Below are 26277 nucleotides of genomic sequence, written 5' to 3'. Positions count from 1 at the left end.
TAGTTGCAGATGTAAAGCGGTCACGTAATATACAATATTTAAACGTGTATTCAACCAAAATCATTCTGTATAGTGTTTTAATTAACATAACTATCAATAGTAAGATTTTGTAAGAGATAAATTGATAATTTGGTTTTAAAATGTTCAAAATCAATATTCATCTCCAAGATTGAGAAATACTCACTGTATTCATTAATTATCAATCCTCCTTAAAACTCGCACGATGAATTTTTGATGGTTATGTGGCATGTGACATGTTATCCTTTAACCAAATAAGTAATTTGTCAAAGATTTCATAAATTTCTACTTTTTAAAATTAGTCCAGCATGCTAAACAAGGCAAATGCGACTGCATATGACTTCCGCATTGTCAGAATAAACCCAACACATATAATTTTGCTGTAGGCTATTCGGCAATGATGGAAAACAACTGTATTTCATAATCTTAGCACGTGCCTAAATTCGACTGACCTACTTCAAAGTTAACCAACGTTTAAAAGGCGAACACTTTTGGAATATTATTGATACGGTTTCAATTCAATTTCAAATACTTATTTTGGTGACTGTTGCATGATAAATATAATACATGGTCAGTGTCTAAGGGTAAAAGCTTTATTTTTGGCTCATTGAGGCTCGCCACTTTTGTCTTTCTTTACCCTCGTCAAAATGCAGCTTATGTTGTCTTCTTTATATTAACGTATGTTTTTAAAGCTTTCTCTCATATTTCGCAATGTTAGATAGAGTTTGCCCTGCAAGACAGCTATTTGTACGAAACATCTATTTCACGCGAGCGGAGTAATCTGCGTTCAAGGGGACAGCTCTGATAACGTTGTCTGCGTGTGTTCACATCTGTGAGCCGTCATCGTCGGTGACAGGTTTAAAAAGTTGGACTTAACTTACAAAATACATATGTATGTTTTAGTAGACTAGATACATGTATCGTACCAGCAATATACCAATAAGGTTACAAATTAAAAAGATTAGACAATCATCGGAGCTAAAATATCACTCCGTTACTGTAGATCCAAGTCGTACTGTAGACTAACCTACCCTGCATATTTGTTATTTGTCATTGAAACAGTAGGCAAACACATCACAAATGATAGGACTGTAGAGTAAAAGCCGTATAGGATTGCTTTTTAACAACATATCAAACAAAACAAAAAACAAAAACAAACAAAATAAAAACGATGAAATGGATGTAGTCTAGTTCCGTCTACGTCAGCACTGTGGCATGTGAAGTATATTCAAGCTATGTAACCGACTTCTCCTGTACCTGGAGCACCGTTTCAGACGTTTTTGATGGAAGATTAGCAAACATTCGGTAAAAATGAGACCCTTGATGCTCCTTTCAGAAAATATTTGTTTAATTGTAACAGAATGTGTATACTGTACTCTCAGTAGAGCTGTCAGGCAAACAATGGCCTACCCATCCAATGACCAATGACCGTAGTTATCGACCGACCTACCTTCGTCATTCCATCAAGAAAACCGGTTAACCCGTATAATTCTAAATCACAGAATAGTTAGAATACTCTGTGGAGTCACTGTTCGCTGGTTCACACATCATGTTGCCAAAAGTATCGTGAATAGGCCCTGTTACCACAAACAAAACATCAACGCTTCATGGCGTGGATAATGACAGTCATGATATCACGCAGTGACGTAGTACTTTATAAAAAAGTGACTGAACAATGAAAAATAAGTGTAAAAACAATTTTATGTTACAATTGGAAATTGATTTCCTCATTTATTTTTCATTGTAATGTTGATAGAATTTTTCCCCCGCATGTTTGTCAATTTGATCACGGATACGTCAAAAGTCGATCAAGTTTTGGCAATTTTTATCGGTGAATTATACATTCGTTAATCACTGAACCATTAAAGGATGTCAATTTTTTTGCAAACATCAAGTTTGGGTATGATCTTTCATGACATTTTTACTAGTGAAAATAGGGGAAAAGACTCTTTCATTATATTTATGTATGCAGGATAGAGATAGCCCTCCCACAAAATACCTTTTCCTAGATACACATCTAAGAAACAGATTTATAACCTTTATGCACATGCTTATTATCTCTGTATGCGTATGACTTGGTCTCAGTGTACATCATCTTCATATATTTACAACTGTTTTGTTAAGCTGTCTTTGTATACAATGTAGCTTTCTATCTCTGTATATCGTCTCTATATTTACGACTATTGTGTTAAGCTGTATTTGCGTACAGGTCTATCATCTCTGTATTTCGTCTGTATATTACGACTATTGTGTTAAGCTGTCTTTGTGTACATACTCATCATCTCTGTATATCGTCACTATATTTACATTCTGTGTTGCATTTGTCTATATGTCGTTAGTAAACCAAATTGTATTCATGAGACTATACTACAATTTACAGTAATTCGGTCAGAGTAGGAATACAGCTCCAAGTGTTGTAGGTCGAACGATGGCCACCAGTTACTTTCGGTCTAGAGAACTTTGGAATGCTAGTATTTACTTACAGAAGCCATAGCGTAAAATAAAGCAATGTCACAAGTTATGAGAGTATTATTTTATAATTAGAAAAATGTAGTGTACGCGAAATTACTATAAGTGCCATTCTTGATCTAGAAAATATGATCAAATTGTCAATGTCGTCACACTCACAGGGGATCGTTCCGAATTTTCAGAAATGCAAGACACTACAACAATAAAAGTTAAGTATTTATGAAAAAAAAAAACCAAAAATTTCATGTCGCCCTAACATTCTATTTATCTGTCATCCAAATTGTATCCATATCGACTGTATACTACCATTTGGTAACAGTTCAATGCTTAAATATTTACAACTGTTGTGTCAAGCTTTCTTTGTGTACATGTTTATCATCTCTGTATATCGTTTCTATATGTACGACTGTTTTGTATGACTTTCTATCTCTGTATATCGTCTCTATATTTACGACTGTTTTGTATGACTTTCTATCTCTGTATATCGTCTCTATATTTACGACTGATTTGTTTAGCTTTCTATCTCTGTATATCGTCTCTATATTTACGATTGTTTTGTATGACATTCTATCTCTGTATATCGTCTCTATATTTACTACTGTTTCGTATGACTTTCTATCTCTGTATATCGTCTCTATATTTACGACTGTTTTGTATGACTTTCTATCTCTGTATATCGTCTCTATATTTACGACTGTTTTGTATGACTTTCTATCTCTATATATCGTCTCTATATTTACGACTGTTTTGTATGACTTTCTATCTCTGTATATCGTCTCTATATTTACGAATGTTTTGTATGACTTTCTATCTCTGTATATAGTCTCTATATTTACGACTGTTTTGTATGACTTTCTATCTCTGTATATCGTCTCTATATTTACGACTGTTTTGTATGACTTTCTATCTCTGTATATAGTCTCTATATTTACGACTGTTTTGTATGACTTTCTATCTCTGTATATAGTCTCTATATTTACGACTGTTTTGTATGACTTTCTATCTCTGTATATAGTCTCTATATTTACGACTGTTTTGTATGACTTTCTATCTCTGTATATAGTCTCTATATTTACGATTGTTTTGTTTAGCTGTCTCTGTGTATATGATTATTATCTCTGTATATCGTTTTGATATTTTAGTATCTTTATTTACATCGTCTCTGTTTTCATACATCGTCAATACATCTCTGGCTGCAACTTAAAACACACAGCCATTCAGTCTGACATACACATAAGGCACTCCCGTTCAATTGCCGAGAAGTCATTTGTTATGTATCACCCCTGGCAGACTTACACTTTAACAGGAGGGAGAACGATACTGGTACCAATAACAAACCACGAGCACCCTCTCTACCAGTTTATGATTAAAATACAGGCAATAATCGGGACCATGTACTAATTGAGCTACAGAGAAACTTAATCCCTTTTCATCGCAACGCGTCTAATCGTCGGAACACAGTTTTTATTCCATTCCCATGTGGATGATTCCATATGTACACAATTTTGAAAACGGTGGTGAATAAATGTTCACAAACCACCACCATCAAGATTTCATGACATTAAAGAATTCAAAGTAAAAGCACATCTCTGTCCTAAATCGACTGACGTCTTGTACTGGATTTATAATATCATCATTTCGACTTCCTGAACCGGAAATCCAATAGTACAATTTTATTCCGCTGTAGCGGAACTAAAATACATATATTTCAGTGTCGCAGTCCTTATGAAGTCGGATAGAACCAGCCTTTTCCGGCCAGCCGTTATACATTTGGTATATGGTTTAGATCTGTCGCGATCAAGTGACCATGTAGATTATTTGGCAGGCTGTTGCGATCACATGACCAGGTAACCATTTTACCACATACATGTAGGTTGTTTCATCAACTGACATCATCATGTTGACGGTCAGCTGTTATGTGGTACATCTGTCATGCCCTCAGTCATGACAGTGGCGATCATCCAGAAGAATTTCAACCACGCAGATTCCACTTCCGGTGTCCATTTCTCTCCGATGGTGGGTTTAATCGTCTGGAGGAGAACTGGCCCGATAAGCTGAAGGAGATAAATAAGGTTTTTTTTTTTAAATATTTATCGATGATATTAACAACATACTGCTGATCAGTGATCACATAAGTTATGCATACATAGATACTTAGTCTTTCATAACACGTACCGACAGATCTACTCCAACAATGTTAGTGGTTATCACAGCGAGAAATTTATGATAAGCGCCGTGTAATCTCTAACCTCCCTATGGCGATTTACCAGATGCTGATTATCACATTTAAAAAAAATTCAGATTTCAATATTTTTTTTCGCTTTTGCATTAGTGTTAAACAATAAAGAGTTAAAGGAATTAGTCCTAGCCACAAATCAAAGACAAAATGTTATTTCTTTTGCGAAACAATTTGGATAAATAATTATGTTTTCGTCCCCAACGTGAAGATGACAGAACTTCAGCACTCTTCAATGAAAAAAAACCGGAATGCTTTTATCCACCAAGAAAATAAAACGGAAATGCTTTCATTTTCGTTACTAGCATTGGTTTCGTATGAAAAACGAATTTGGCATTTGTGTCTGAATACTATGTCAACTAAGCCATATGGACTGCACGTTGGAGGTTTTGTTCTGCTTTTGTTTTTTGGGGTTTTTTTTTCGCAATAAATAATTATTTAGATGATTGGAGCATTTACGTGGGATATTTGATGCACAGGAAGAAAGTTCACTTCTTTGTTATCAAGGTTTAAGCCATAAATATAGATATCATCAAATATTTCTTTCCACCCTAAAATCAGAGCGGAATGCGCATCAAAGAGATAGCGTTTGGGAAATAAGCGGTCGCAGTCGGCACATTAACGACAGAAAATAAATCGGCTTCTTATGTTATAGACATAGGACATATCATCTTCAAATAAAAAATCTCCTCGATGCCAACTATAAGATAATTTCCACACGACATATTTTAATCCAATAACTCATTATAACCTTACTGAAAGAATGTTGCTATATGGCGATGTTGAACTTTCTCCCGACGAAATTAATTACCTGTTCAGCTGTGCTAAAAAGTTTATCATAGCTACTAAACGTTTCTGATTTCATATCTTATGCTATAATCTCTTTGTAATTGAATCACGTAGTACGTGCATATATAATTCTTTTCTTCAATTTGAAGACATGCATAATCATGACAGCTTTGATAAGGTTTAAATCCATGCATAATCAATAAATCTGATAACCCCACCGCACAATCATTTCCTCATGCGATAGATGCACAAAACAGTAGAAGAATCAAACTCAAAGATTAAAGTTTGATCAAAACTTCTTTCACGTTTTGTTTTAATGCTTATCTATTTCGATTAAAGGGAAATGGTTTAATATAAGTTTTACAAATTGTTTCCATATCCTGTTCAGTCTTTAAGTGATATTTGTTGTATTTTGTCTTGTCTGCCAGAAACGAAATAAAGTTTATACGAAATGAAAAACTATGGTTGAATGAACGGTCGACGGCCATGTAATCTATGTCTGCTGTGGATTTACCAGCTATATGGACACTCAAGTTTCGTTAGATACTCATAAGAATGTAAATAACGCGTCCAAGATCATGATAAAATATCTATGTTAATCTGTCGTGTTGATTAAAGATGTATCGATATTGGTCTCATCACAAGTAGACACCGCCGTGAATAGATATATGTATTACATCGGGGTGAATAAAACGGAATAAAAGTAAACGTGGAAAATATTACACGATCGCCCCCGGAGCATGTGTTGTCTGGTAATCTACATATAAATCTACATTCTAATTCAAAACGAAACCTTATTCGCTGTTGAACAGCCTGTAGGTTGTTTTGATTTAGAATGTGTCGGAAATGATGATACGATAACCTTCATCCCCCACGCAGTGCCCAAGTGCATGTTAATGTCTTGGTTTTGACGACGTACCGTCAATATAATAGATATCTATCTCCAAACACTTAGTTTCTTAAAAATGTCTCTATAAAACTGATATATCCTCCCATGACTAACCACCCCTGTTTCTATAAAACTGATATATCCTCCCATGACTAACCACCCCTGTTTCTATAAAACTGATATATCCTCCCATGACTAACCACCCCTGTTTCTATAAAACTGATATATCCTCCCATGACTAACCACCCCTGTTTCTATAAAACTGATATATTCTCCCATGACTAACCACCCTTGTTTCTATAAAACTGATATATCCTCCTATGACTATAACAGCTCATGTCTCTATGATAACACAGAACTGTATCTTACTCTCACTAACAACCCATGTCTCTCTATAATAAAACTGAACTGTATCTTACTCCCACTAGCAACCCATGTCTCTCAATAATAACACAGAACTGTATCTTACTCTCACTAACAACCCATGTCTCTCTATAATAAAACTGAACTGTATCTTACTCCCACTAGCAACCCATGTCTCTCAATAATAACACAGAACTGTATCTTACTCTCACTAACAACCCATGTCTCTCTATAATAAAACTGAACTGTATCTTACTCTCACTAACAACCCATGTCTCCCTATAATAAACCTGAACTGTATCTTACTCTCACTAACAACCCATGTCTCTCTATAATAAACCTGAACTGTATCTTACTCTCACTAACAACCCATGTCTCTCTATAATAAACCTGAACTGTATCTTACTCTCACTAACAACCCATGTCTCCCTATAATAACACAGATGTGTATCTACCTCTCACTAACAACCCACGTCTCTCTATAATAACACAGAACTGTATCTTACTCCCACTAGCAACCCATGTCTCTCAATAATAACACAGAACTGTATCTTACTCTCACTAACAACCCATGTCTCTCTATAATAAAACTGAACTGTATCTTACTCTCACTAGCAACCCATGTCTCTCAATAATAACACAGAACTGTATCTTACTCTCACTAACAACCCATGTCTCTCAATAATAAAACAGAACTGTATCTTACTCCCACTAGCAACCCATGTCTCTCAATAATAACACAGAACTGTATCTTACTCTCACTAGCAACCCATGTCTCTCAATAATAACACAGAACTGTATCTTACTCTCACTAACAACCCATGTCTCCCTATAATAAAACTGAACTGTATCTTACTCTCACTAACAACCCATGTCTCTCAATAATAACACAGAACTGTATCTTACTCTCATTAGCCACAATTGTCTCTTTACAATAACACAGAAATGTATCTCTTCCTCTCACTAGCTACCCGTGTCTCTCAATAATAACACTGAACTCTCTCACTAACAACCCATGTCTTTCAATAATAACACAGAACTGTATCTTCCTCTCACTAACAACCCATGGCTCCCTATAATAACACAGAACTGTATCTTCCTCTCACTAACAACCCGTGGCTCCCTATAATAACATAGAACTGTATCTTACTCTCACTAACAACCCATGTCTCTCTATAATAACACAGAGCTTTATCTTCCTCTCACTAAAAATCCATGTCTCTCAATAATAACACAGACATGTATTTTCCTCTCACTAGCCACATCTAAGAAGTAGTATATTTCAATATTTTCTTTAATATTTCTTTAAGCAAAATGTCTTCGTTTGAAATTTGCGACGAATTTATAAATTGGTCTGTTAGCTTCCTCTTAAACAAGAAACAAAGAGTGACGTTTTAAGATCCTAATTCTGAAGTGTCTTCGGGGGTTTCCCATGGATCTGTACTTGAACCAACTTTGTTCTTCATATATATAAATGGTCTATCAGACACATCAGAGTCAAAATATTGTTGAAATTTCATCCCGAAAATGTTAATGTATGCATATTGGCAGGGAAAGTGGCAAACGAAAATAATATCTAAAAGGCAAAGAATCACAGGAAGTGGACAAGGATAAACTATAGGAGTAATTATAAATATGTTTCTATCTTTTGAAGAACACGTAAGTACACAAGTTAAAACAACACTGGTAAGGTGAACTTCTCATTTCCTTGATGAGTACAAATTTCAGTTACTGTACATGTACAAGACTCTAGTCAGAGTACACCATGGGAGCTGTGAATAACATAACAGAAATATGGCATAAAAGTGGCATTTCAACTAATCCAAATGCTCTAATTGGATACTGTTAAGACATCTAATCATAGTAAGAAAGATGTTTTCAAGACAAAAAGTTAAATTGTGGAGTTAAGTTTCAGAAACATGCATCTTTTACCTCAGCGGTTTAACCATTTTCCCTAAAAGGAGTTTTATTGTCATTATCAGAGTTATATTATTCACAACCGCCATATGCATTTCAATGTCAAAATAGAACCAGTATATATAGATATATAAAGTCGATTCCGGTCAAACAAATGCTCCTATTGTGTGCTGAAGACACTTGTGAGCATAACGACATATTTCACGTAAGACATGTGATCCACATTAGTAGATTGTGTTCCTTTGAATCATGCATTTTTCGCATGTTTTGTCGAAATATACAAACAGCTTAACAAATTACATGTCAACAGCAGGGCCCATGGTTAGCCATGATACATACTTAAGATGATCAAGTTACTTCTGTTCAATTGCATCATTATAGTAGCGATTTATAGGCTTGTCAAATATCACTGGATTTGTTATTTAGATGATCCTTAAGGACATGCCATACTCGGACTTAGATTACCATCACTGGCCTTCAGAATAGCTGGAAACATTCTAGAGGTATTTGAAATAACGAACAATATCTGTGATACCACGGCAGTGAACTTTTTTTTAAGTGCGGGGCGACAAGGTCAAAAGACAACGGACAAGAGGCCACTCCAACAACAGGCCACTCCAACAACAGGCCACTCTAAAAACTATTTTTAACATAGTAAACTGGAAAAAGGAAAACACGTTTTTGTTTTGATTAAGGGTCATTAAAATGTGGAATAATCTGTCAGAACAAGTAACACCGGCACCGACAGTGGATGCTTATTTTTTTAATTGGGCAGAGAGGAAAAAACATAACTATACAATCTTAAAGAAATTGAAACTGTTGTCACTATTGATATTTCATTATTTCAACTATTCTAAACTGAATTGTTCCTGTACATGAAAAAACACCTTTACAATATAACTTTCCGCTCTCACATACCCGTTATGTTCTCCTTCTATGGTTCTATAATTATATATAAAAAGAGGCCAACGGGCCTCAACGGTCACCCGAGTTCTGAAATATTTCTCGGTAAATTTGACCAACTTTGGCCGGCCAACCTGCTCCTGTTAGTCAGTCAGGGCCAACTTCTACACACCATCAAACTGCCATCTCATACTGAGCGTTCGAGGCAAGACAAGCTTGAATCATTTCCAATGGTAATTTAACAATTGCTTTCCTTATATAAACTACAGTAAGCTATAAGTATCTCCTCCCAAGGTAAAAATGTGAATCCCAAGAGTCATGAAATTCACAATCCTTCCATCTGTTTTATCTTATAGGGGTATTGAGAAGAAGATATTTGGAAATTCAGTCAATTTTATCCTTTTTGTCCCCAACCATCAGTCCATTGGGCCTATCAGGGCCAATCTGTGCACGCCTTCATACTTTGTATTGCCATCTCATACTGTTAATCTGAACCAAGTATGTATTGTTTATAAAAACAAATGAACAGATCATGCTGAAATGTTATTTCATTATATAAACTACAGTAATGTTTCCATCCTCCTCAACGGGAAACGCTAGACCACGATGTCATGGAATCCACAATTTCAAATACCCCTAAAACCCTTTCATCTATGAAGAGTATTTGATTCTATCATATCAGGGTCTTGTCTTGAGAAGATTTTTAAAATGTAAGTAGATTTGACCCTTTTTGCCCAGCTCCTAAGGCTACTTGGTTGCGGGGACTATATTATTCATAGTTTTGGATTATCGTCGTCCATGGCTAAATTTCATTGAAACAGTCAAAGGGGTTTCGGAGAGGTAGAAAATGTAAATTGTTTACGCACACATGACAGACAACGTACGACGCCGGACAAAATGCGATTAGAATATGTCACATGAGACTTAGGTGACCTAAAAATCTGCTACCGATATTTACATAGTACTTCAGTGTAACGCTTTGGATGAGGTTTTTTTTTAATTTTTGTTTAGAAAAACTGAGGTCAAATGAGTTTAATAGCTTCCACAATTTTGATAAAAGAATTTCCTACCATTTATGACCGTTAGGTACAGACTGTACATCTCCACTGTCGACACAATATGCGCCGTGTACTTCCGCAGCGCGTGCCTTGCTGCATTGTGTGCTTAATCAAGCCGGTACCAATATTCCAACACCTGACTGTGTAAAACACGTGTTAGCCTTTCTAAATGTTAGCCCATGTACTATGGAGTAATTGATAATTTTGTTATATGGTACACACATGCCTGCACCTAAAGGGTAAGGCAGCTTGTTCCTCTCTAACGCGTGTATGATGTGTCTATCGCTTGTGCAATCGAAATAGGGTATTTCATGATACCGGGGGGTTGCGAAGTTTTTAACCATCTACCTAGTGAGCTGTTACGTATTATCCAAAGAGGAAAAGCACATAACTAGTTGAACAAGCAAATAAAGATAGCAATCCCCCAGGTTGGCTGACCTAGAAATATCAGCCCTTCGTGGTGAGGACAAATGTCATAAAATCACGACTGCTATCTTCACAATCAATAAATAGATCGTACACTGAAGTCGTTATTATAAATACTGTCATGTAATTGTTGTATTGACGACATCCTACCTCGAAATGTTCCACTTTGGTGTCAAACATTCTGTGTTTGCTGCCTAGGTCAAACAACATATTGTATAGCTTCCCTGGCTTGTAGAGTCTTGCTATTCCCTTTTCAATGGTTCCCATCACTCGCAGACCGTGTTCACGTAGTCGAACATTACTGCGGAGCTCGTCTGAACTTAACCCTCGAAAAGGCACAAACAAATCTTGCAATTCTGGATGTTTCTCGAACAATCTACAAAATATGGAAAGGTGTTTATGAACGAAATTTGACAAAGAACAATGAAGTCAGAACTGACGCTTTCGTCGCCAAGCAAAACTCGAACCACCGGGAACAAATTGCTGTTAAAAGCAACCGTACATAAACACTGCGGCTGATGAAAACAACAATCACATCACAGCAGCTAAACGTGATACATCTCCTATAATCAGAAACATCATCATTAACAGACCCAATAGCGACTGCTACGCCATTTCACGCCATAACATTACATATGTGACGTAACATAATTACAGTCGCTTATGTGTCAGAAAATCAAATTATATGCTGCTTCTTTTAGCATTAATACATGTTTCTGAATCATAAATATTTTATAATCATGTTTACATGATATTTTCCAAAGAATAAAAAGAAGAAGAAAGTAACTGAACGTTGCGAGGGAGCGATGGTAGATTAATCATATAAAATTAATGTCCTCCTTTCATATTAGATTGATCCTATATAAATTGTAGTTACCATATATGTTACATACGTATATGAGAGATACTCCCTTTTACGCACCAGTGGGTCTATTAAACTTTAATTATTAGTTTCTATATGGAGTATTATTATGTAGTAGAATTACAAAAAAGTGTATTTTAATGGAGTCAGCATTGAAGGACATTTAGATGGTTAATACACTAATCTACCCTTGTCTTATAGCCTTATAGTCTTACCGCCATGAAAAAGTTTGTTTCTAAGAATACCATTACCGTATGCGTCATTGGTACCAGTGACAATAGGATAAAGATTTACCAGAAGATAAAAACCTATCATTTTGTAAACGAAATAGCTAAATAGATAAATAAACGTCGACAGTGACGTCATTAATCCCCGCTTATAAGCTATCATTAATGCCCTTACTATACATGGTACAATAGCGTAGTGTTTTATTCTATTAATTAATAATAGATTTGTCAACCAGTATTGTTATTTATAGCGATATGAATAGACTTTCATACATTATGTACTTCACATCCAGAATTGGGTTTAATGCATGACTTAATCATCTCTTTTAGACAAGTTTGGTGTTGTCTATGTAACAAAACACATGTGATTAAGTCGGTTGATATACCCTCACGACTTTGACATTTTGGGATTTTTAATTTTTAGATAGTAACATCCCTGAGTCGTCCTACACTTGACATACAAAGTTTGTTCCCAATATGGTTATTCCTGGATAGATATCTACAGATGACAGAAAAACACAGGGTTGAAAGTTTTCGGTCGTCCTCATGATTTCATTAGAAATGTGACTTATGTCCATCTATGTGAAAGATAGGAACCAGCCACATCATAACTTTTATCAAATGGCTTCACAGAAGTTGGACAATTTATGCCGAATCTCATTGTTAATATTTAAGCAAATGAAATGCGTTTATATCAAAGTCATAAATTTTGGTTCAGAGTTGTTCGATGATGGCATAGCTGTTTTCTGGGGTTTTTTCCAATTACCTTATACATCTGTGAAAACAGCAAGGCGTCGAAGAATGGACTTATACCAGTGATATTATTGTAACTAGTATAAGTAATATTCTGTCGTGTGTACCATACTGTTCATTCTACAGTATGTGTATCATAATACTGTTCCTTTTCACATAAAATATTCGTCTTCACAATTCTAATTTTAATGGACACAGATCCTCAATTCTGTACAAACGTGCCAGCGTTTCCACACACAGGCTATGTTATTTGCGTCACCATGTGTATATCATATTAATGGCCTGAACCGACGTACGTAGTCCATCCTACAACGTAGAGAGCATTGGAGTTCTCAATTATCACATAATTATCTGAAATATAATAAATGAAGTTTTAAAAGTATGCAACATCTTATCAAAGAATCAATCAGCTTTCAAGCTCGGATTTTCTTTCTTTGCAGCAAGGATTTATCCTCCAAGCAAAGTTTTCTCAAAATTCATTCCTACTCGGTTCTATTTCTTTCTTCATTGTATATAATAATTCTACACAAAGTTTGCTTTTATTGTTTTGGGTTTAGATGAACTGATATATCTTACTGATCCACTTGTTGTGGCATCCCCTCTAGCATTTCAGACTAGAAAGAATCAACCAGGCGATACATTACCGTATTCCAGCGTTTCTCGGTTCTGACTAGAGTGATTACCATACTGGATTTTACACATTTTAATGTTGTGTTCTTAGAATACCGACCATACGTTTAAGTAAAAATTAATATGAATATAAGAAACGTACATATCATTAAATTTATGAGCATATCTCTACCTGATGGCTACCTTTCGGACAGTATCCTAATTATCTGGAAGCCAAGATGATGCAAGTATTATACCTTACATAATATTTAATGGTATGTGCAAAACGACACGTTGAACGTAATTTTAAAGATGCCTTACCAGTGTTAGAGACATCAGGTATTGATATCAGCACGCCCTCAAATATTAAGCCTGTCCAGATCCAATCCTCTGTTCTACACCTTAACATTGGCATCATCCTCAATCTTGTCATTGTCCTCTTAAGCGTAAGACATTTTTAAAGGGAAATTCAACTAATACCAACTTCAAAGAAATAAAAGAAGAAGTGATAAAGATTGATACTGCATTTCTCAATGGGATTAATATATTTATGACCAATTTATCGACATTTCCGTAAACTGAAATATCTTTTTCTCAACAAATGAATGGAGTTACCGTCACAGAGTCTAACTCAGAGGATGTAAACAGAACCATCTCTCTTGAGAATTAAAAAGCAGAATTGTTGACGATTTATCCACCTTTTTTATTTCTTTACCTTAGAAGTGGTGAAGAAAGATATAATCGCTATTAGCTTTTCCAGAATCGACTTTGTGATAATGTCCGACACCTACAGGTTATCGTTATCTTACCGGCCGGCGAACAACAATGACTAGTGATGATGGGGACAATGAACTATATGTGATTCATAAGTACATACCCTTTAAACACTTCTTCCACTCTCAGATTCGTTCAAAACACAAGAATCATACTAAATACAATGTCCGGACTCGGTATTACGTGGCACAAAATAATAATGATAATACTGTAGTAAAATCGATGTTACTGTTACCATTGGCCACTTTGCCGAAAACCTCATAAATATGTATGATCATATATATTGGGTATACTTATCTTGGTTATCACAGCAATCTTGAAAACCCAGAACAGGTGCACCAATGGGATAAGAAATTCAGACAAAGCTGGGTATATCAAAATTTCTTGTTTGCGTTATGAACAATTCCTTTAAATAATTTGTATTCTTGTGAATCCAGAAAAACAAACTTAAAGCCTAGAAGATTTTCTCTTCCTTCTCTTTTCGGAGTCTGTCATTCGAAGTGATTTCACACGCTTGTATCTTTAAAAACTGATCTGTTACCAGCTGTAAATACAGCTTGTGACTTTAAATACATCAAGTTACAAAGGGAAGTTGTTTGGACACCTTACAACTAATTCTACAAGGTTGGATGTGGCTATCCTAAAAAGAATTAACTAACGAATGCTTTGCAATAATCTTCTCAGTTGATTAAGTATTATCTATATTTGAAATGGAACCATCACTTTCCTTCCTGACCGTGAAGGTGGGATGTTTCATCACACAATTTGAATTGATAGGCTTGCCTCTTGTAGTTCATGAACTCTTCCTTCTATAATGAAAACGTTTTTTGGTAATGAAAATTTACAAGATTTGACAGTGAATATATGCTATCTAACATCAGCAAGAGGATTTTTATCTTTATTTTCATCAAGTCGGTATATACATTTTACTGTAGTCATAAAACATCCTTCAGTGCATTGTTACTTTGGCAATATTTTTCTTTGGGGAAATCCAACTTCATAAGAATTTAAGTTTTATGTTTCTGCAAAAAAAAATATATATATATACCGGTATATATATAACCGAACTAAGTATTCATTCGAATTTTTAAGGGCGTTCATTTTTAACCGTAAAAAGCACAAAGCACAGCCATTTCAGAAACCCTTCCATTCCTCTTCCTTGTTATGACATACCAAGTTTTACGTACTCCATGTATAGATGACCACTCTCCTTTAACATTGTGTTCTTAAATTAAATCTGGTCTGTATTTACTGGTCGTGTGTCGACGATGACACAGACGACCCTTCCAATCACTGGTCATATTCCCCTATATCGTCTTTTGGCCTAGTGTATAACGATATTTTCCCCAGTAATATCCCTCTTCATGATTTCCTGGCCTAGTGTATAACTATATTTTCCCCGGTAACATCCCCCTATACGATTTAATGGCCTAGTGTATACCTATATATCCCCCGGTAATATCCCCCTATACCATTTCTTGACCTAGTGTATATCTGTATTTTCCCCGGTAACATCCCCTATACCATTTCTTGACCTAGTGTATATCTGTATTTTCCCCGGTAACATCCCCTATACCATTTAATGGCTTGGTTTATATCTGTATTTTCCCCGGTAACATCCCCCTATACCATTTAATGGCCTAGTTTATATCTGTATTTTCCCCGGTAATATTCCCCTATACCATTTCCTGGCCTAGTGTATATCTGTATTTTCCCCGGTAACATCCCCCTATACCATTTCCTGGCCTAGTGTATATCTGTATTTTCCCCGGTTACATCCCCCTATACCATTTCCTGGCCTAGTGTATATCTGTATTTTCCCCGGTAGCATCCCCCTATACCAATTAATGGCCTAGTGTATATCTGTATTTTCACCGGTAACATTCCCCTATACCATTTAATGTACTAGTGTATACCTATGTATATATATTCCCCGGTAACATCCCCCTATACCAATTAATGGCCTAGTGTATATCTGTATTTCCCCCGGTAATATCCCCCTATACCATTTAATGGCCTAATGTACAAACTGTATTTTTCCACTGGTAATATTCCCAATACAATTTAATAGCCAAGTGTATTTAAGAATTGAACTGTTACCTAACGGACGACATTCTATTTATCTGTTACCCAAATTGTATTCATATGTATACAACTATGCGGTAACAGTTACATTCATGAAGATTTTTTTTTATTTACTGCAACTTATGACGCGTTTAAATTTGCCGCTTACCCTATCACTGACGTCATTAAGTTTCGGAATACCAGAACAGCCGGAATGTCCAGAAGAAATAATTGTTCCTCGAGTCGTTATTAATAGCATATACACAAATTTGGCTTTAGTTTGTATTTCATATACGAGGGTAGATATCGTCAAATTGTTCACAATTGCATAATTTCTGATTGCTTAAAACCAAAGCCGCTTTTCTGCGCAATGATATACGGTTATCATTTAGAAGTAATGTTGCATTGAACGGGTATAGCACTGGATAGAATCGAGTCTTCGGAAACACTGACTATGTTTCTATCGGTTAAGTTTACGTTATTTTCAGAAGAATATCAGCTCTTAAATTCTAAATGAAGGTCGTCTTGACAATAGATGTTAACGATTCCAAGGATATTTCGTTCGAAACAGATTCCAGTGTAACCGGTCACATCAGAATCGCTAGGTTTTAGACGATGTTCGACTTCACAGGAGCTCGGTTTTGGAGTAAGGTAGGCCTTTGGCATTACTGAATAGCCACAAAACTAAAATCAAGTAGACAGTGTACCTACACAACCGGAAACCATGTCGATACTCCCAATTTTTCACCAGATCAGTTTTACAAATGTTTGACTTTTAATGTTGTCGTATCTTGCATTTATGAAAATTCGAAAACGAGCCCCTGTGAGTGTGACGACATTGACAATTTGATTATTTGGTATAGATCAAGAATAACGCTTACAATAATTTTTTGTTAATTTTTATTATGATTTTTTTCCCCATAACTTGTGAAGTTGCTTTATTTTTTGTGGTGGCTTATGTAAATAAATGCTAGCATTCGAAAGCTCTCTAGGCCGAAAGTAAATGGCGGCCAATTGTTTTAATATAAATCACCTGGAGCTGTATTCCTACACAGACCGAATCACTGTAACTTGTAGTATACTGTCTCACAAATACAATTTAGTTTACTAACGACATATAGGCAAATGCAACACAGAATGTAAATATATTTATATAATCCCCATATCGATTCCAAGCTACGGTTTCGTTAACAGCTGTGTCTATGTAATGGCACCAGCGAGTTGTGATAATGAATAGCGATGATGTTGTTAATGCCGTTAAGACTGGGAACACAAGATAAATTAGCACTTCCCGGTAGCACCTTCAAGGGAGTTGTGACAATCTGCGAGATTCTGCGGCTTTTCGATGACAACTTTTTGTGTTCTTACGTTCACAGAACACTGTTCAAGTTCAATACGTCATACAAAAAATGACTTCAAAATATGTTACGAAGACAGGCATTATGAACTATCCATTAATGTTGATATTCAATATCTACACAGTCTTTGTTTTGGGCTATCTATAAATATAGATGAACTACCTAAAACCTATCTATACCAGCTCTCCCTGCCCGTCAATACTGGTGGTGTATTGCTATTTTCGATACCTCTCCTCCCTGACATCACTACATTCCCCGACAAATTAGGGATTTCTCGTGTTACCCTATTATTCAGCGTTACAGAATGAAGCGCTGTATTACTGTCAATGTGATTTAATGCATTTACTCACCGATCGACTTCATACGAGGATGAATCAGAACTTACATGGGCAATATGTTAAAATATATGATTTTGTTTGTTTGTTTGTTTGTTTTTTTTTTTTTTTTATTGTGTCCTTCATGTTAAAAATCAATATAGGTTGAGTTAAGGCGTTTGTCGTACACTCCTAACTCCATGTTATTAAAATCTGAAAACCTCGTTTGTTCTTCATATCCCCTCGCGACGCTGCACTCTATCCCCGCGACACACCACCATACCAACGCGACGCTCAACTCTATCCCCGCGACACACCACCATACCAATGCGACGCTCAACTCTATCCCCCGCGACACATCACCATACCAACGCGACGCTGCACTCTATCCCCGCGACACACCACCATACCAACGCGACGCTCAACTATATCCCCGCGACACACCACCATACCAACGCGACGCTCAACTCTATCCCCGCGACACACCACCATACCAACGCGACGCTCAACTCTATCCCCGCGACACACCACCATACCAACGCCACGCTCAACTCTATCCCCGCGACACACCATCATAACAACGCGACGCTCAACTCTATCCCCGCGACACACCACCATACCAACGCGACGCTCAACTCTATCCCCGCGACACACCACCATACCAACGCGACGCTGTACTCTATCCCCGCGACACACCACCATACCAACGCGACGCTCCAGTCTATCCCCGCGACACACCACCATACCAACGCGACGCTCAACTCTATTCCCGCGACACACCACCATACCAACGCGACGCTCAACTTTATCCCCGCGACACACCACCATACCAACGCGACGCTCAACTCTATCCCCGCGACACACCATCATAACAACCCGACGCTCCAGTCTATCCCCGCGACACACCACCATACCAACGCGACGCTCAACTCTATCCCCGGGACACACCACCATACCAACGCGACGCTGCACTATATCCCCGCGACACACCACCATACCAACGCGACGCTCAACTCTATCCCCGCGACACATCACCATACCAACGCGACGCTCAACTATATCCCCGCGACACACCATCATAACAACCCGACGCTCCAGTCTATCCCCGCGACACACCACCATACCAACGCGACGCTCAACTCTATCCCCGCGACACACCACCATACCAACGCGACGCTGCACTCTATCCCCGCGACACACCACCATACCAACGCGACGCTCAACTCTATCCCCGCGACACACCATCATAACAACCCGACGCTCCAGTCTATCCCCGCGACACACCATCATAACAACCCGACGCTCAACTCTATCCCCGCGACACACCATCATAACAACCCGACGCTCCAGTCTATCCCCGCGACACACCACCATACCAACGCGACGCTGCACTCTATACCCGCGACACACCACCATACCAACGCGACGCTCAACTCTATCCCCGCGACACACCACCATACCAACGCGACGCTCAACTATATCCCCGCGACACACATCATAACAACCCGACGCTCCAGTCTATCCCCGCGACACACCATCATAGCAACGTCTCTCCATCCTCACAACACGATATTCTATCTAACCACTCGACATTCCATCCTAACAACCCTACACTCCATCCCAAGAACCCGACACTCCTTCCTTACAAACCAACACTCCGTCTTAACAACCCTACATTCCATCCTAACAACCCGACATTCTATACTTACAACCCGACACACCATCCTAACAACCCGACACATTATCCTAACCACCCGACACACCATCCTAACAACCCGACACATTATCCTAACCACCTGACACACCATCCTAACAACCCGACACATTATCCTAACCACCCGACACACCATCCTAACCACCCGACACACCATCCTAACAACCCGACACACCATCCTAACAACCCGACACACCATCCTAACAACCCGACACACCATCCTAACAACCCGACACATTATCCTAACAACCCTACACTCCATCATAACAACCGGACATTCCAACCTAACAACGACACACCATCCTAACAACCCGACCCACCATCCTTACAACCCTACACTCCATCCTAACAACCCTAAACTCCATCCTAACAACCCTACTCTCCATCATAACATCCCCACACACCATCCTTACAACCCGACACACCATCCTTACAACCCGACCCACCATCCTAACAACCCTACATTCCACCCTAACAACCCTACACTCCATCCTAACAACCCTACACTCCATCATAACATCCCCACACACCATCCTAACAATCCGAAACACCATCCTAACCACACGACAATCAATTCTAACATCCCGTCACGCCGTTTTAACAACCGGACATTTTATCAGAACAACCCGACACACCATCCTTGCAACCTAACACACCATCCTTACAACCCGACACATCATCCTAACAACCCTAAACTCCATCCTAACAACCCTACACTCCATCCTAACAACCCTACTCTCCATCATAACATCCCCACACACCATCCTTACAACCCGACACACCATCCTTACAACCCGACATTCCATCCTTACAACCCGACACACCATCCTTACAACCCGACCCACCATCCTAACAACCCTACATTCCACCCTAACAACCCTACACTCCATCCTAACAACCCTACACTCCATCATAACATCCCCACACACCATCCTAACAATCCGAAACACCATCCTAACCACCCGACAATCAATCCTAACATCCCGTCACGCCGTTTTAACAACCGGACATTTTATCAGAACAAACCGACACACCATCCTTGCAACCTAACACACCATCCTTACAACCCGACACATCATCCTCATAACCACCCACTCTATCCCTCAACCAGACACTATATTTTACAATGCGACACCCCATCCTCGCAACGCGGCATATGGATAGTGTGTCGCGTTGTTAAGATAGTATGTCGCGTTGTTAGGATAATGTGTCGCATTGTTAGGATAATGTGCCGCGTTGTTAGGATAGTTATTATGTCGTGTTGTAAGGATAGTATGTTGCGTTGTTAGGATAGTATGTTGCGTTGTTAGGATAGTATGTCGCGTTGTTAGGATAGTGTGTCGAGTTGTTAGGATAGTGTGTCGTGTTGTTAGGATAGAATGTCGCGTTGTTAGGATAGTATGTTGCGTTGTTAGGATAGTATGTTGCGTTGTTAGGATAGTATGTTGCATTGTTAGGATATTATTTCGCGTTGTTAGGAAAGTATGTCGTGTTGTTAGGATAGTATGTTGCGTTGTTAGGATAGTATGTCGCGTTGTTAGGATAGTATGTCGCGTTGTTAGGATAGTGTGTCGCGTTGTTAGGATAGTATGTTGCATTGTTAGGATATTATTTCGCGTTGTTAGGAAAGTATGTCGTGTTGTCAGGATAGTATGTTGCGTTGTTAGGATAGTATGTCGCGTTGTTAGGATAGTATGTCGCGTTGTTAGGATAGTGTGTCGCGTTGTTAGGATATTATGTTGCATTGTAAGGGAATATAGATTGAAGACGCCAAAATTCCTGTTTCGCGTATGCTTGAAACACTTTTTCTTTTTTTCTATTTTCAAATTTTTAGATTATTTTTATTTGCATCAATGCTGGGAAGGCCGTCCATCAATGACCTTAGCTGTTGATAAGACGTAATGCAATTAAAAACCAAACCTATCCTTACTCTGGAACTCTCTTTACTACATACAACCCTACTGAATAGTCCTACTGTAAAATGGACTATATTTAAAAGACGTAATATTTATTCAGCAAAATTCGAAAAATAGTGTGATTCCGAAATAATATTGAAGTTGTCGCATAGCTGTGATGAAATGTGACACCAATACATGTATGTGAAATGTAGAAGAATTAAAAAAAAAATACAAAAGAATGCCTCACAAGTAAAATACATAACAGGTTGCCTTGTTTATCTTATGATTGTCGGTAGAGCAGCCCTGATACTATCCAGACAGAGCTAAGGTAGTTCTCCACTACAAACCACCCACTTGTAAATAAACGCTATAATGGTGTTTCGTTTAGAGACAAGATAAGGTCGTGTACATGCCGTTTTCCCGGACTATTCTGTGGTATTGGAAATATGGTTCCAGTGGCATGTCTGGGTGCGTTATCTGTGACGCGAGGCGTGCTAACAATACCAATGTCATTGTTCTTTGAGGCTCTCGTTGTTACAGTGTAAGTCGATTTATAAGGTTTTTTTCCCAGTTTTTATGTCCTTGTTTCGGAAGTTTCAGGTCTTGCTCTCACCAAACGCGTGAATACAACGCAAATATCCAATAAATATCTCATCCTTCATAACTCATTCGTATTCAAGTATATCTGAGACGTCTGAGCTTTTGCATTTTACACTGTTCAGTTCAGTGATGTAGACATATTTATCTGAAAGAAACACTTTGCCTTGATCAATAGTGATACACTTTCTAAAACGAAATTAATCTTATGTATAAATGTATTGATTCCTGAGAAATGGTTAATGCCTGCCCAATAGAGTCTGTACCACCCTATTTGTCTACCGCTTTCGTCTTAAGTCTATAACTTACACGTCTAATGATTACACACCCAGTGGCCACCGACATACAAATTATTCCAAGGTTTAGAGTAAACAACGGCCATTTGTACATATTTCAGACGCTGCTCATCGTTACGTTAACCAATTAAACGCCATTTACTTGTATACCTCCGTCAAGTAATAATAATTACGTAGGGACAGTAGTTCGATCTGTATCCATAGATAACCACCATTTATATATAGACATCCAATATTAACTAGCACAATTATACAAAGACATCGAATATTAACTAGCATCATTTATATACAGACATCCAATACTAACTTGCACCATTTATACACAAACGTCAAATATTAACTAGCACCATTTATACACAGACATCAAATATTATCAATCACCATTTGTATTGGAATGCTAAGCAAAAATTATATAAGAATCTAATATACAGGTTTAAAATGATCTATTACAAATTAGACAGGTGTCGGGGATGACCTGGGACTATGAAAACAATTATGTACAAACTAGAACCATGTACATAATGGCGGCGTCATCATAACGTTTCACTATTATTATGTCTTTTGGCGCTTAATTTATAAACCGAAGCCTTCACTCATAGAGCTCGTCATGTCAAGTGTTAGGTACATACACAGTCCTGTAAGGTGTTAGGTACACATACACAGTCCTGTAAGGTGTTAGGTACATACACAGTCCTGTAAGGTGTTAGGTACATACACAGTCCTGTAAGGTGTTAGGTACATACACAGTCCTGTAAGATGTTAGGTACATACACAGTCCTGTAAGGTGTTAGGTACACATACAGTCCTGTTAGGTGTTAGGTACATACACAGTCCTGTAAGGTGTTAGGTACACATACACAGTCCTGTTAGGTGTTAGGTACATACACAGTCCTGTAAGGTGTTAGGTACACATACACAGTCCTGTAAGGTGTTAGGTACACATACACAGTCCTGTAAGATGTTAGGTACATACACAGTCCTGTAAGGTGTTAGGTACACATACACAGTCCTGTAAGGTGTTAGGTACACATACACAGTCCTGTAAGGTGTTAGGTACATACACAGTCCTGTAAGGTGTTAGGTACATACACAGTCCTGTAAGGTGTTAGGTACATACACAGTCCTGTAAGGTGTTAGGTACACATACACAGTCCTGTAAGGTGTTAGGTACATACATAGTCCTGTTAGGTGTTAGGTACATACACAGTCCTGTAAGGTGTTAGGTACATACACAGTCCTGTTAGGTGTTAGGTACATACACAGTCCTGTAAGGTGTTAGGTACACATACACAGTCCTGTAAGGTGTTAGGTACATACACAGTCCTGTAAGGTGTTAGGTACATACACAGTCCTGTAAGGTGTTAGTCCTGTAAGTGTAGGTACATACACAGTCCTGTAAGGTGTTAGGTACATACACAGTCCTGTAAGGTGTTAGGTACATACACAGTCCTGTAAGGTGTTAGGTACATACACAGTCCTGTAAGGTGTTAGGTACACATACACAGTCCTGTAAGGTGTTAGGTACATACACAGTCCTGTAAGGTGTTAGGTACATACACAGTCCTGTAAGGTGTTAGGTACATACACAGTCCTGTAAGGTGTTAGGTACATACACAGTCCTGTAAGGTGTTAGGTACATACACAGTCCTGTAAGGTGTTAGGTACATACACAGTCCTGTTAGGTGTTAGGTACATACACAGTCCTGTAAGGTGTTAGGTACATACACAGTCCTGTAAGGTGTTAGGTACATACACAGTCCTGTAAGGCGTTAGGTACACACACAGTCCTGTAAGGTGTTAGGTACATACACAGTCCTGTAAGGTGTTAGGTACATACACAGTCCTGTAAGGTGTTAGGTACATACACAGTCCTGTAAGGTGTTAGGTACATACACAGTCCTGTAAGGTGTTAGGTACATACACAGTCCTGTAAGGTGTTAGGTACACATACACAGTCCTGTAAGGTGTTAGGTACATACACAGTCCTGTAAGGTGTTAGGTACATACACAGTCCTGTAAGGTGTTAGGTACATACACAGTCCTGTTAGGTGTTAGGTACATACACAGTGATACGGATAATCAGAGACAATCAAAGTCACAGAGGACCCATACGAGTGATTATTGTTTAAAGATTACGCTTTTACGGACATATTAACAGTATTTGACAATGGGTTTGACCTGATAAAAGCTAACTAGAGAGAAAGACATCCATTGCAGCTTGCTCGTTATGTGTTCACAAATGAAGACAAGCTGACGTAGACAGTTTACCGTCAAAATTGCTGGTCCATGTTCATGACGCTGTCGATATGAAGGTCTTATTTCATTTTTAATCGAATTGTACTTGATATAACTGTAATTAAATGCTTTGGTGAATGTAAATATAAAGCTTGCGCACGAAATATGTTTGCCTGCAAATCTCTGTCATTTATCAGGCTATAAACAGCATAGCAAGACAGTCCAATACATAAATGTACTCAGCATCCCTGTATTACGACTAATATTGATAACACCAATGAATAATTCCAAGCGTCCTCGGCGTGTCACTGCGTGATTACAAGGAAGGAGACTATCTTTCAGAGATATTTGGTAATAGACATTCCTAACAAATACATGTATCTTCATTTGGTGCCTTATTGGTAACAAGAAGTAAGCAGTAGGATGAGAGACATCCGGGTGTTCTAGGTCATCCCGCCTGGCGACGGTAGACATTGCCACGCTGTTTTAACGAATGAAATAACGAGGTGGTCCCAGCGGAAGTATAGCCAGTTTATTGCTGGAAACGAGACATAATTGTGTTCACTACAGGATTAAAACACTGACAAATAGCTCGACTGGAATAAAGTAATTTATCAAAAATGTCACAATTATGAAATGGTAGCATATGCGAGAGAGAAATATTCAGCTCCAGGGACAAATCAGTGATAAATCATTAGTGTCAGTAACATGTTTGTGGATACAACCTCAGCGTTTGTAACACGTCTGTGGATATATCATCAGCGTTAGTAACACGTTTGTAAATACATCATAAGCGTTAGTAACATGTTTATGGATGCGTCCTTAGCGTTAATACTGTATTGGTAGATCTACATCCTCAGCGTTAGTAACACGTGTGTAGATACATCATCATCGTCAGTAACACGTTTATAGATCTACATCATCAGCGTCAGTAAAACGTTTGTAGATACATCCTCATCGTCAGTAACACGTTTATAGATCTACATCATCAGCGTCAGTAAAACGTTTGTGGATACATCCTCTGCTCTAGTAACAAGTTGATGGATACATCCTCGGCGTCAGAATCACGTTTGTGGATACATCTCTCTGAGGTGTTGTTTGGACCCATTCATTAGTATATTATTCAGTCATAACCACAGACAATTATCTGACTCTAATTCTCTGTCGCCCTGTCAATCTATATTCATTACCATAGGATAGATTTCAGAATGTGTCTATTTAGGGATCGCTTTCCTTGTCCCAATGGATGGACAACCACGTACAGACGACATCAGAAACAGACTGGACGTTTTCCATTATTCTCTTCCTTATCTATACTATCTCCTTACATGCTCTAGGCCATATCTCAACAATGATGCAGATAAATAACATAATTGATGGATAAGGAACCAAAAACAGCTGTGTACGCGATAAGGCATTACAGTTTGGTTACTTGGAGGACTTCTTCAGGTATTGTGTATGGGGCGCCGTTTTACTATTTATTCCCATTTGGTGATATCACCTATTCG

General features: G+C 38.0%; 1 protein-coding gene across 1 annotated transcript in view; it reads right to left on the bottom strand.

Moving 5' to 3' along the window:
* Positions 1–1352: 1352 nt before the first annotated feature.
* Positions 1353–26277, bottom strand: part of LOC117324027 (neuroglobin-like) — a 43837-nt gene continuing 18912 nt past the window's right edge. The window contains exons 2-3 of the mRNA XM_033879628.1: positions 11219–11444; positions 1353–4541 (exon numbers count right to left, since the gene is read on the bottom strand). Of these exons, the coding sequence (XP_033735519.1) occupies positions 4395–4541; positions 11219–11444 (373 nt within the window). The 3' untranslated portion in view covers positions 1353–4394. The remainder of the gene's footprint in view (positions 4542–11218; positions 11445–26277) is intronic.

The sequence above is a fragment of the Pecten maximus genome, chromosome 3 (genome assembly GCF_902652985.1).
Source record: "Pecten maximus chromosome 3, xPecMax1.1, whole genome shotgun sequence".
Classification (NCBI taxonomy): domain Eukaryota; kingdom Metazoa; phylum Mollusca; class Bivalvia; order Pectinida; family Pectinidae; genus Pecten; species Pecten maximus.
The sequence above is the reverse complement of the archived record's forward strand: the minus strand, read 5'-3'. Positions and strand labels throughout refer to the sequence as shown.